Source organism: Panthera tigris, chromosome A1 (assembly GCF_018350195.1).
Source record: "Panthera tigris isolate Pti1 chromosome A1, P.tigris_Pti1_mat1.1, whole genome shotgun sequence".
Lineage (NCBI taxonomy): Eukaryota > Metazoa > Chordata > Mammalia > Carnivora > Felidae > Panthera > Panthera tigris.
In genome coordinates this window covers 237,669,261-237,681,048 of record NC_056660.1, presented here as the reverse complement: position 1 = coordinate 237,681,048, position 11,788 = coordinate 237,669,261, and the positions used below count along the sequence as shown (strand labels likewise).

General features: G+C 55.2%; 1 protein-coding gene across 3 annotated transcripts in view; it reads left to right on the top strand.

Annotated features, from left to right (window-relative positions):
* Nucleotides 1–79: 79 nt before the first annotated feature.
* The window catches only part of TRIP13 (thyroid hormone receptor interactor 13), a 36,932-nt gene continuing 25,223 nt past the window's right edge, over nt 80–11,788 (top strand). For 2 of the 3 annotated variants that reach the window (XM_042998124.1, XM_042998119.1), the window contains exons 1-9: nt 82–250; nt 925–1,090; nt 2,741–2,870; nt 3,609–3,664; nt 4,373–4,463; nt 6,005–6,077; nt 8,626–8,689; nt 9,502–9,588; nt 9,831–9,937. In XM_042998124.1, the coding sequence (XP_042854058.1) occupies nt 159–250; nt 925–1,090; nt 2,741–2,870; nt 3,609–3,664; nt 4,373–4,463; nt 6,005–6,077; nt 8,626–8,689; nt 9,502–9,588; nt 9,831–9,937 (866 nt within the window). In that variant the 5' untranslated portion in view covers nt 82–158. Of the gene's footprint in view, nt 251–924; nt 1,091–2,740; nt 2,871–3,608; nt 3,665–4,372; nt 4,464–6,004; nt 6,078–8,625; nt 8,690–9,501; nt 9,589–9,830; nt 9,938–11,788 lie in introns of all 3 variants that reach the window. The other variant, XM_042998131.1, reaches the window with a different exon arrangement.

Genomic DNA, 11,788 nt, shown 5'->3' with positions numbered 1-11,788 from the left:
GCGCGCGGCACTTTCAAGCGCGGGCGGGAGGGCGGACGGCTGGAGCGGCCCGGGCGGTGGCGGCCCGGGCGGTGGCGGCGGCGGCGGCGGCGGCGGCTCGGGGCGCGAGGCGGCGGCGGCCACGCTCCGGCCGGGTCCCCGCTGCTCCAGGCGGCGCCATGGACGAGGCCGTGGGCGACCTGAAGCAGGCGCTGCCCTGCGTGGCCGAGGCGCTGACCGTCCACGTGGAGGTGCACCAGCGGAGCGGCAGGTGAGCCCGGGCGCCGCACCCAAGCGGAGCCGGACGGGCCCGGGGAGGAAGGGGCGCGTGTGCACGTTATCCTCGGAGCTGGCGTTTGTCGGGCTGTTCGGTCACCCCAGCCGCCCACCACCTGATCTCTCAGGACCCCAGGCGAACCCCCGTGGTCCGCAGCTTTCAGAGGGGTCTGGGTGTGGCTTGCGTGGGGCAGGCGCCCGGGAGGGTGGACCCTCCCGGGCCTGCCTGCCGCCGAGGGGGAGGCCGGCTGGGGCAGTGTGGGAGGCGGGGCGGAGGCAGGTATGGTCCAGAACCGGTCGGCGTCCTGGAAGCCTTGAATGCCAGTCCGAAAGTGTCAGGAGTTTTCCCACGTGAATCACAGGCCTCGGGCTTTTGTTAAAATGCGGACTCGGGCTGCAACCCCACGGCTGTGGGAGCTTTGCGCCTTCGTTCCTAACAGTAGCAGCACTAGCGAGAGCTCGCAGCGCACGCCAGGCCTGTGTGTCCGGGCTGATCTTCTGTTGGGGCAGCCCCGGGTGGCAGGAGCTGTTGCTGTGGCCTCTTGGCGGATGGAGGGCAGGGCTTGGCTTGGGGCTGACCCCCAGGCGAGCCCACCGCTGTGCTCTGAAAGGCCTGATTTTGTAGAAGGCGCTTGTTACCATCCTGACCTCTGTGTCTTGTGTTCCCAGCACTGCCAAAAAGGAAGATATAAAGCTGAGCGTTAGAAAGCTGCTCAACAGACATAACATTGTGTTTGGTGACTACACGTGGACCGAGTTTGATGATCCTTTTCTGAGCAGAAACGTGCAGTCTGTGTCTATTGTTGACACAGAGTTGAAGGTTAAAGACCCACAGGTGACTAATTCATATTGCCAAGAAATCGCTAATCCATAGTCGAATACAAAGTTAGTGTCATGGGGGCACCAGGCTGGCTCATTTAGCAGATCATGCGATCTTGATCCTGGGTTCATAGGTTCAAGCCCCATGTCGGGTGTTGAGTTTACCTTAAAAAAAAAAAAAAAAAAAAAGCAACGTCAGTATCACGGATGTCTGCTTGCTGCTCTGGTGGTGGGTTGTCAGAAAGTGGTTCGTTTATCTGTCGCTTTGTCTGGGAAGAGCCAGGTGCTGGGAGTGGGCTGGCCCCGGGGTCAGGATGCTCACAGCACAGTAGGGGGACCATTGCGAAAGCAGAACGCAGCGCCGTGGAATGGGCTGTGCTGATGAGGCCTCCGTCCCTGCTCTCTGTCCTTCCAGGCAGCAGATGTCCATGGACCGCTCCACCGGCATAGACTGTAGTAGGCATGGGGGCTGAGGGATGAGATGGGCCTTCCGTGGAGAAGGGCTTCGTCTAGTCTGGCGTGCGGACGGCCTCGCCCACCATCTTTGTGGGAGAGGGTGGGTGTGTTGGGACCTTTTTGTCACTATACAAACAACCCAGTGTCTGATACATCCCCTCTACCCGCATGGCTCGTGTCTTACAAAGAATCAGTTGGGAAGCATTGGTTTGGCCCCAAAATTTTGCTTACAAGGTGGACCTCTCCTTTCTTATACTGGGACTAGCATTTGTGTCTTTGTCAGTTTTGGGGTTTTTTAAAAAAAAATTTTAATGTTTATTTTTGAGAGACAGAGCGTGAGCAAGGGAGGGGCCGAGAGAGAGGGAGACCCAGAATCCGAAGCAGGCTCTAGGCTCTGAGTAGTCAGCACAGAGCCCGACGCGGGGCTCGAACCCCCGAATGGTGAGATCATGACCTGAGCCGAAGTCGGACGCTCAACCGACTGAGCCACCCGGGTGCCCCGTGGCTTTGTGAGTTTTACCCATCATACTTGATTTTGGACAGCTTGGCGGACGCAGAGGCGCTCTTCACGCTACTGAGGGAAGACAGGTTAACGCAGCCTCAGTGGAGGGCGCTGGGGCCAGCGATTAGACGTTTTAACGTTCTCATCTTTGGCTCTGCCTGTTCACCTAGAGAAATTCATCTTCAGACGTAATTATGTGATTTTGTAGAAGTGCAAGGGCGACTTTCTATGTATGTTGTTAATAGTAGCTGACAACTCGAAGTATCTTGGTTATCCGTCAGTTAGAGGTTGACTAAGCAGATGATACGATCACAGTAAATATGACAGATGTGAAAAAGAAGCAGGAAAGGCACAGTTAGAAAACTGTGGTTGAATCCGTTTTTGGTCAAGTACGTGTGGCTGTGTGAGGTTGGATGGGCGACTTTGACAAACTTCATCCTGTATCGTTTGTATGTTTTCACTAACCACGTAATTTTCATGATTACAAAGAACAATAAAGTAGTTTTTTAGTCAAAAGGGGAGAGAGAAACATCTTAAAGAGTTGATACCGAATCTGAATATGATAGGCTTTTTTCCTAATCTACGAACGAGTTTCTAACGTTCTGCATATTCAATTTTTATTTTTGGACTTTACCGGGTAATTGTCATGGCTAGAATTGGGAAGGGAGTTCGGTCTGCGTGGGTTGATTGCTCTCCCTCTCATCACAGCCCATCGACTTGGGTGCCTGCACGATTTCGCTTCACGTCTTCCAGCTGAATGAGGGCGGCCCCAGCAGTGAGACTCTGGAGGAGGAGACCGAGAACATAACTGCGGCGAGTCACTGGGTCCTGCCCGCAGGTGCGTGAGCACTGGCGCCGGGCAGTACGCACCTGGGACACGAGGTCAGGGGTCGGCATGTGGCCTGCTCTCTCCAAGGCAGTTAGCTGAGGAGGTTGTATTCATCCATCTGTTTTGTAGGCTTTCAGGGTGTTTTTTTTCTTGTGAAACAGAGAGCGCATCGCAGAAGATAAAAGCAGGGGTCTCCATTGTGAGGCTGTGTTCCTGCAGGCGGGTCCCTCAGAGATGGTGCTGAGAATCCGGAGGTGCTCTTTCCTTCCCGGTTGGTCACCTGCCGGCCCCTTCCTTCCTCCTGCCTTCTCCGTGCTTCCCTGTGGACTTTGCCTTGGTTCTAGCCGGTGGAGTCCTCAGCGTTTACCTGTGGTGTCGTGACAGCCGGCCCAGACCTGCCTCGGCCCCACCCAAGTGCTGGCTGCTGGGGAGGACGGTGGGGCAGTCTATGTGCTTGTGGGAGAGCTCAGGTCCACAAGAGATAATTGCGCGTGGTCACGTGATGAGGAAGTAACTCCGTACTCCATTCGGTTGTCTGTTGAAAGCTGAGTGACTGGCAGTGACTTTGCATCTGTAAAGAAAAATTAAACTTTTAAGAAACAATTCAAAAATTTAACTTCCCGGTAATGAGACTCTCAGCCTGTGGTGTGTGGTGCGGTGGAGAGCGTCAGTGACTCGGGGCAGACCTCACTGGTCATTGTGGTGCTTGTTTTCCTAAAATTAGGTTTTTGTTTTCCTCTCTCCCAGCTGAATTCCATGGGCTTTGGGACAGCCTGGTATATGATGTGGAAGTCAAGTCTCATGTAAGTTGCTGTGCTAATTTTGCAGGAAGTCCCGGCTGTTTGAGTTGGGATCAATATTGTGTTGCCCTCCAGCATCTTGGAGCCCCGTGACTCAAATAGGCTTTTGGGAATTTATGGTTCCTGGCAGCCCGTGTCCCGGGTGTCTGTCCCATGGGGGAGGAAGGGGCGGGTGCAGAATGTAAAGACAGCTTTCACCGGATTGTGCTCTTAACGCACTGGGACGGAGGAGGCAGGGCCAAGGGGCAGACAGAGCAGGTCGGCAGGTCTGAGCAAGCGCCAGCTCGTCTGAGCCCCCTTCAAGGGGAAGGGTCCTGCATGCCGTGGGGGACACTAGAAGTCCATCCCCAACATCACCCGGGCTGCGCGACCACAGTCCTGGCTGTCGTCCTAAGTGAATGTGCTGTGGCTTGCCCGCTGCTGTGTTGTCCCAGAGGTAGGAGCCCACTCATCACTTGCCAAGTCTTGTCCTTTGGCGGGACCCCTGTGTTTGTCTGCATACTTAAAGTAGCAGCAGCCAACCTGGTCTCGTACGTTTGGAGTTTCTTCCAAAACGGAAGCCTGTGAAGCATCCGGCACTCGGCGCCAGCAGTCGCCAAGGGGTGGTCTGGCGCCCGGCCCCTCTCCTCGGGCACGAGCTCCGGCAGCACATCTGGTGGGAACCTTTGCCTTGTCCACACCTCCATCCGCGTTTTACCTTTCTTCGCTCAGCTCCTCGATTACGTGATGACAACCTTGCTGTTTTCAGACAAGAACGTCGACAGCAATCTCATCACCTGGAACCGGGTGGTGCTGCTTCACGGTAAGAGCGTGTGGGGTTTTCTTTATTTAACCAGGTAAACCGTGTGAAGTCAGGCTTTTTTACTTGTCCCGCTGACCTTCAAGGGGTTACAGTTCTGTTTTCTGATGCAGCCAGAGCTGTCCTCGAATGTCCCCTCCCTGAGAAGCCACTCTAGCTCACATTACCCTGGGCATGTGTCACCTGACCCTTCACTCGGCAGCTGCCTAGTCTCTGCCTTGTGACTTTTCTATGTTATTATTAAACTTCTCATATAACTGCCTAATTCCCCCAAGTGATCGTACGGTCCTTTGGGCAGGAACTGCCTCACGTTTTTGTAGCATTCCCAGGGCTTTGCTTTGCGACCATAAACCGCAACAGCCCTGCTTCACTGAAATTCTGTCTGAATCTTCTCAGAGGAGAACGTTGGATTTTTTCTTGATGTTCCTGGTTAGAAAGAAATCGAGAGAATGCCCAAATAATAGTGAGGTGGGGGTGGTTAGCTTCTGAGACCAGTTAAGACCATACGCTTCTGTGGAGTCTTAAAAATCTTTTATTTTCTTCTAAGATTGTATTTATTTGTTTTGAGACAGAGCGCACGAGTGGGGGAAGGGCAGAGAGAGAGAGGGAGAGAGAATCCCGAAAAGGCTCCACGCTGTCAGCACAGAGCCCAACTCGGGGTTCAGTCTCACAAACCGTGAGATCTTGGCCTGAGCCGAAATCAAGGTTCAGATGCTTAACCGAACCACCCAGGCACCCCCAACACGGGGCCTTTTAAACCGCAGATAATCTCGGCATATTGTCCTGATACTGGGTTCTGAGCAGACCATCCGGGGGTATTTTGATTAGTGAAATCAAGTATTTCCCATTTAGAATCGGCTCTATGTTTCTTCTTTAATTATCAAGAATTCACGCAGATCAGATTTGAAAGTGTCTGCATCTTCTGGTAGATGCATTTGTCCCTCTGTGTTGGCGTCTCAGCTGCTGCCAGGCCTCCTGCTCAGTGGCACACGGGGCAAGAAGCTGTACGAGCAGGGCTTCGCCTGCTGCTCTTCTGGTTTAGCGTGGGCTGCCGTGGAAGACGGGGATGCTGTGGGCTGCAGGAATGACAAACGTCAGTGCCTTAAGAATCCAGATGCTTGTCATGAAAGGTGTTTGACCTTTCACGAGGTGACTTAGCGAGTGGGTTTTCTAGAGGACGTGTGGGGACAAGGAGGGTGTCTGCGAAGATGGAGACCGGGAGAGGTGCTCGCTCCGGATGCTGAGGGGACGCACGGGCCGGCAGGCGATGCTGTGTTGGGGACATGGAAGCCAAGAGTAGAAACACGGGCCGAGGTCAGACAAGGAGAAAAAGGGAAAGCCTCGGGAAGCGTGTTAATATTTTGCAGCACGCACGCTGCTAGCCGACTTCTCTGTGGGCTGCCCGGCAGTACTTGGGGTAACAGCATTCGGAGCTCTGAGCCCCACTCCTTGCTGTGTGTGCCGGGGATAATGCAGCTCCCGTTGTTTTAAGGGATTTGTTACCATGCTGACTTAAAAACACATCTGCTTGGGTTTTGTTACAGGTCCTCCGGGAACTGGAAAAACATCCCTGTGTAAGGCACTAGCCCAGAAATTGACCATCAGACTTTCGAGCAGGTAACTTCTGGTAATTCGAGAAAGGGGAGCGGCAGGACGGGGTCGCTTGCTTTTCATGTGTGACATGGAAGCTGTTTATTTCTTCATAATTTTCCTTTACTGGTAGATCCCTCTCTTTCAGAGCGAATTAATTCCCGTACTGAGCACTGTTCTGAGTTGAGTTTCAGTCTTTTACGTTTACGGCGCTTGCTTTGACGATCAGCACGTGCCCTTTGGGTGACTGTCCCACGTGTATGTCAGCATGCAGTCTGCTCTCAGGGCCGGATGCTTGCTGCTCTCGCTGATGGTCTCCCATCCTGTTGCCTGAGAGAGGCATGGCCAAGCTAGGGGTGGATTTGTCTGTTTCTCCTCGAGTTCTGTCTCTCTCGGGGCTTACGATGTCATTGCGTTTAGACACCATTCGGCCGTTATTTTCTCAACGAATTCCCCCTACACACACTCACTTTCTAGGAACAGACCCATTTATTTGCGTGTTCAGCTGTTTGATATTCTCCCCTGGGCCACCAATGTGGCTTTTTTTCTTTGAGGATTTTAGAATTTTCCGTGTTGCATTTTGGGCAGTTTTCTAAGATGTCAAATCTGCTTTTAATTCAGTGACATTTTCATTTCTGTTTGCATGTTTTTCTTCTCTGGCTGTTCCACTTGGTTCCTTTTATACTTTTCAATTCTCTCCGCATTATCCTCTTGTTAAAATGTTTGAGCTGGTGTGTGGTCACCATTTCACAACTTTCCCTACTAAGTCCGTCCTTGTTGTCAGTTCCGGGTCTTTCTGTTGACTGGTGTTTCTCCTGGTTTGGGGTCCGTTTCTGCTTGTGCTGTCAGGTAAGTTTTGGTTGAATGCAGACATTGTTTTTGTCGGGTTTTGTTCTGCTAGGCATTGCATTTGTGATTTAGGGCAACCCTTTTGAGGTTTGTTTTTAAGCTTTACTGGAAAGGAGTCCAGACTTAATAGTGAAGTGAGGCCCTTCTGGGATCTCACTTGGGCACCCTGAGTGATAGCGGGTACTGTGCACGTTGGCCATTGGGAACTTGAGCTTCCCAGCCTGTGAGCACCAGGAGCCGTGCCCCTCATGGCTCTCCAGCCTGTTGGGATTTCCGTATTCACACACGCCCGAGTGTCAGCAAAGACCCAGAGGGACCCCATGTGATTCCTGGAGCTTTACTCCTGCGTGTCTACCTCCCCTCTGGAACTCTGCTCTGCAGCCTGCAGCTGCCTCGGGCTCCTCGAACTCTGACCTCTGTGTCCAAGTCAGCGCAGTGGCTGTGCACGTCTTGGGTCCCCTCCAGGGTCGCGGTTGGAAGGCGCTGTAGGCAGAGAGCCAGAGCGCTTGCAGGCTCCCTCGTTCCTGTCTGGGTGACAGTCCTGACGCCTGCTGTCTGGCGCCATTCACAGATGCTGTTGCGATGATTTCGTCTCCTTTTCCGGTTAATTCAGGGGATTGATCTGAGACTTGTTACTCCAGCGTGTATCCTAGGACGAATACTTTATTTTCTTCCCTTTCAAAAATGTCCCGGGAGAATTTTTGTGTAGGGAAGTTGCTCTGTTTCTACCTTTTATTCTGCGTAAGCAACTTGGTTTTTGTCTTGACCTGCCGAGGTGCATCTGTGCCTTGCAGATCTCTTGGAGCCGTTACCTGGAACACTGGACACTGAAGATGTTACCGCAAGAAAGAAAACTTCCTGCAGTACAACCATCTGGAAATACGCATTTATTTTGTGGCTTAGAAATGCCAGAAAGAAACCTTAGCAAGCCTTTGTTGCTCACCTGATCGAAACGCCTTAGGGTTGATTTTGTTCAGTATTCAACCCAGTCTTTATTTCATTAGGTTGTCTGTCTCTCCCCTCTTTGGTAAACAGAATTAGTGGCTAGCCAGTTGCAATTTTTTGAAAGGGATTGTTTTTCTCATGTGGACTTTCGAGGCATAGGGGACGGGGCTCGGCTTCCCTTCTGCCTCCGTCTCGCTCCCTGTTTGATTTTAGTTAGAACTAAGTGCATCCAGGTGTCCCGTGTGCACAGAGGACCAGTGCTAGATTGCAGTCTGTCAGTATATACTGAGGTTGACATCGGGGCCTCCGGGTGCCCCATGGCCCTGGGGTCCACAGGAAGTGAGTTTTTGCTGGGAAACAGATTGTCCACTCGTTGGGTTTATGGAGGGAGGAAAACACGTTCAGCTCTGGCCAGAAAACGTCTGACGGTTACGTTTTGTTTTGCTACCACGTTACTGCTGGTGACGCTTCTTAGAGCACCTGAGACGTCAGTTACAAGCAGATGAAAAGTGAGAGGGATGTTACTGTTGTTTTGATGCAGAGATGTTTTCCGGTTCAAAACCCTTAGTTTGCTTCAGCTAGGACCGCTGATTGCATGTTGTTAGATTGTCGTAAGTACTTGCGCAGGCCGCTGCACCAGCCCTCGCTGGTAGCTGTGGTGACTTAACCAGTTAGTGGGCAGCGGAGGGATGCTGGGTTACAGCAGAAGCGTTGCCGCCCCTGTGGGTGCCGTAGGAGCGATTTGCAAGCCACTCGTTGTAACTCTGTTTTGTCATCTCAGGTACCGGTACGGCCAATTAATTGAAATAAACAGCCACAGCCTCTTCTCTAAGTGGTTTTCGGAAGTAAGTATCAGCATCGCTTCTGCTTGTCGGCATTGTCAACCATGTAGTTGGACGGCTGTCTCGTAGAGTAGGCAGACTCTCCTCCGAGAGCTTCAGACAGAAGTAGGTAACGTGACAGTAGGGCGGACTCGCGGTCGGAGGGAAGTTCCAGAACTGAGCGGTAACTTGAAAATAGGCCCGAGAGTACCCTCTGCTGGTGGCATCCAGACCTTTGGGCGGGACAGACACTCAGCTTTCTCTGAGGACGGGACCTGCATTCAGCAGAGGGCTGCATCCTCAGAGAGCACGCCCTCGGGGCTCTGAGCCTCGTTCCTCTGTGTTCCTCTGTCCAAACCGCGGGGCTCAGCCAAGGTGATGTTGCAGGTGCCTCTCAGCACAGGAGAGCTCTGCCCGGGCACCGGTGCAAACAGATCCCTCCAGAGGGTGGTGAGCCGGGACGGGGAGCACCCGTAGGGAGTGCGCTTAGCTTGCATCCATGACCCATCTTGTTCCTGGTGGTGCGGATGACAGGCAAAAGGAAGGAGGGAGGGCACTGAGGCACCTGTGTGTGCCAGGCGGCTCAGGGCTGAGCTGGCGTGGGCTCGGGCGCGCTTCCTGGCACGTGGAGCGGGGCGAGGGGATCGTGTGGGTCGGCCTCTCCCGTGTGGCCCTGGCTCCTTGGATTTAGGGATTTCTCCAGGGGGCCGTCAGGAGACAATGGGCTTGTGGGGCCACCTGGGGTCATAACGAGGCTGGCAGGGACGGCAGATAAGGGTGTGCGGCAGGCGGCGTGACGTGTACAAGTCAACATTAAAGGAGCGTTTTGGTTCCAGAGTGGCAAGCTGGTGACGAAGATGTTCCAGAAGATTCAGGACTTGATTGATGACAGAGATGCGCTGGTGTTTGTGCTGATTGATGAGGTAGGCGCAGCTGGACATCACACCCGTGACTGAAGGAAATTGGACCCCTGGCTGAGTCCGTCCTCCATCCGGCACTCCTGTCACGCAGCCCTCTCCTCCCCGGCGTCCCGCACGTCGAGCTCCTGGCATAGCGGGCTCACGCGTACCCGTTCACTTGTCCCTCGCTTGCTCGGTTGATGCAGCGCGTGGCTGCCCCTGGGGTCGGGTGCTGTCCTTTCCGACCCGTCGCCCCATCCCCACAGGTGGAGAGCCTCACGGCCGCCCGCAACGCTTGCAGAGCAGGTACCGAGCCGTCAGATGCCATCCGTGTGGTCAACGCTGTCTTAACCCAGATCGATCAGATTAAGAGGTAATGCTGACACGGTGGTCTCATGTGAGAAGCCACAGGGAGGGTGTGAGGTGGCCGCACGCCTCTACACGTCACTCAGCTCCTCTGAGTGGACACACGGCTGCTAAGTTTCGGCCCTTCTCCCACACCTGAGGCGGTGTATCTGCTAAATGCACCGCTTCGGGGACAGGTACTTTCACTGAGGTATCGGAAACATAAAGCGAAACTCAAGTGTGCGGAGAAGCGCGTGACCGTGAAACACGGCCGCCCTCTGGCACCGATGCCGGCACCGCCCAGCGTTGGTTGGCGTTGCGGGGCTGGCGACGGACAGGCGAGCGCCCCCCGCGTGCGCTTCATGGGGCCAGATTTCACGTCTCCACAGCCCAGCCTTGCAGGACCGGGGCCCGTGCTCAGTGTGCCCTGACTGAGCCCGTGCAGCTTTAGGGAGTGACTCCTCGTAACCTGACTCGGTCCGGGCCCCCACCCCCACCCCGGATCACAGCCCTCGGTGGGCCCCGGGAGCGTTCTCCCACTGGGAGGCTGCCCGGCTGCAGAGCTAGCTTGTCCGCGTGGACTGGTGGGGAACCGAATCGTGCCGTGGGCTGTTTCCCGGGCCTCCCGCAGTAGTACATTTACGGTTTACGACCTGCGACCTGCTGTGAGGGGCTGTAATTTCCTGAGCCGCAGCTGTTGCTGGCCTGCTTGCTTCCACCCTGCTCGGGGCCAGCCATGTGCCCCTGTAGCCGCTCCTCCTTCCTCCCTGGGCTCTGCTCCCAGCCCCGCCCCTGCTCCTCAGTCTGGTTTCTGCCCCTCCCTTACCTGAGAGCCATCTGCCCTCCCTGGAATTTTCCGCACCGTCAGACCTCCAGCCACCCTTCCCCTTCCTCCACTCTCCAGACCGCCTAGTTTCTGCTGTCAGCCTCCTTCCCTCTTCTGTCGCTCACCCCTCGCGGGCCTGCGGGTCCACCTAGACTGGGCGTCGGACACTCCCGGGGCGCTCACTCAGCCCTGCAGCTCCTGCCTCCAGGGTTCCCATTGACCCGATGTCCTCACTGTGCAGCCCCTGCTCGAGCCAGAAGGTGGGGTCCCGGTGCCCCTCCTGTCGCTGGCAGGTGTGGGGGCTCAGGAGGGAATGGAGACGCACGGGTTTCTGGTTGCCCTCACCCCTTCCTGTGCCCTTAACTTCACGCTTCCTGTTCAGGCCCCTCTAGGCCACCCTTCCGGGCCTTCCTTTGTGTGGGTCTGACTCTTTGGGACAAAGCCCGTCCCCAGACAAGAATCCCAGCCGTGTCATCCCTCCACCCGGACTCCTGTGACCTGCACACTCCCTGCCCCTAACCCTCAGTGGCTCACCCTTGCTCACCCCGCACTACACACCTGTTTCCAGACACCAGGTGAAGCTGGCCTTCCTGGGGGCTCCCCAGGCCACACGCTTCCTGCGGCCTGGCCTGTGTGTTGACTCGGGCCCCGGGGGAGCATCGCCACATCCCCCACACCAAGCCCAGCGGCCTGGGAAGCGTGCTCGCGGGATGCCTTGTGCCTGCCGTGTGCTGGCCACGCTGGCCGACAGACTGGACCACGGGGCTCTCTTGCCCTTTGGAAGCTAAAGGGGAAGCAGCCCGTAAACAGGATAAATACCTCAGCTCCACGGCGTGTGGGAGTCGCGAGAGCTGCGCGTCGAGTGTTCAGCTGGCTGTGCCCTGGCAGGTCGATGGGGTGCTCAGGGCGCTGCACACAAAGTGAGAGCTCCGGGGGTGCTTGGGTGGCTCAGGCGGTTAAGTGTCTGACTTTTAATACTGGCTCGGGTCGTGGGATCAAGCCCTGCACTGGGCTCCAAGCTGAGCATGGAGCCTGCTTGGGATTTTCTCTCTC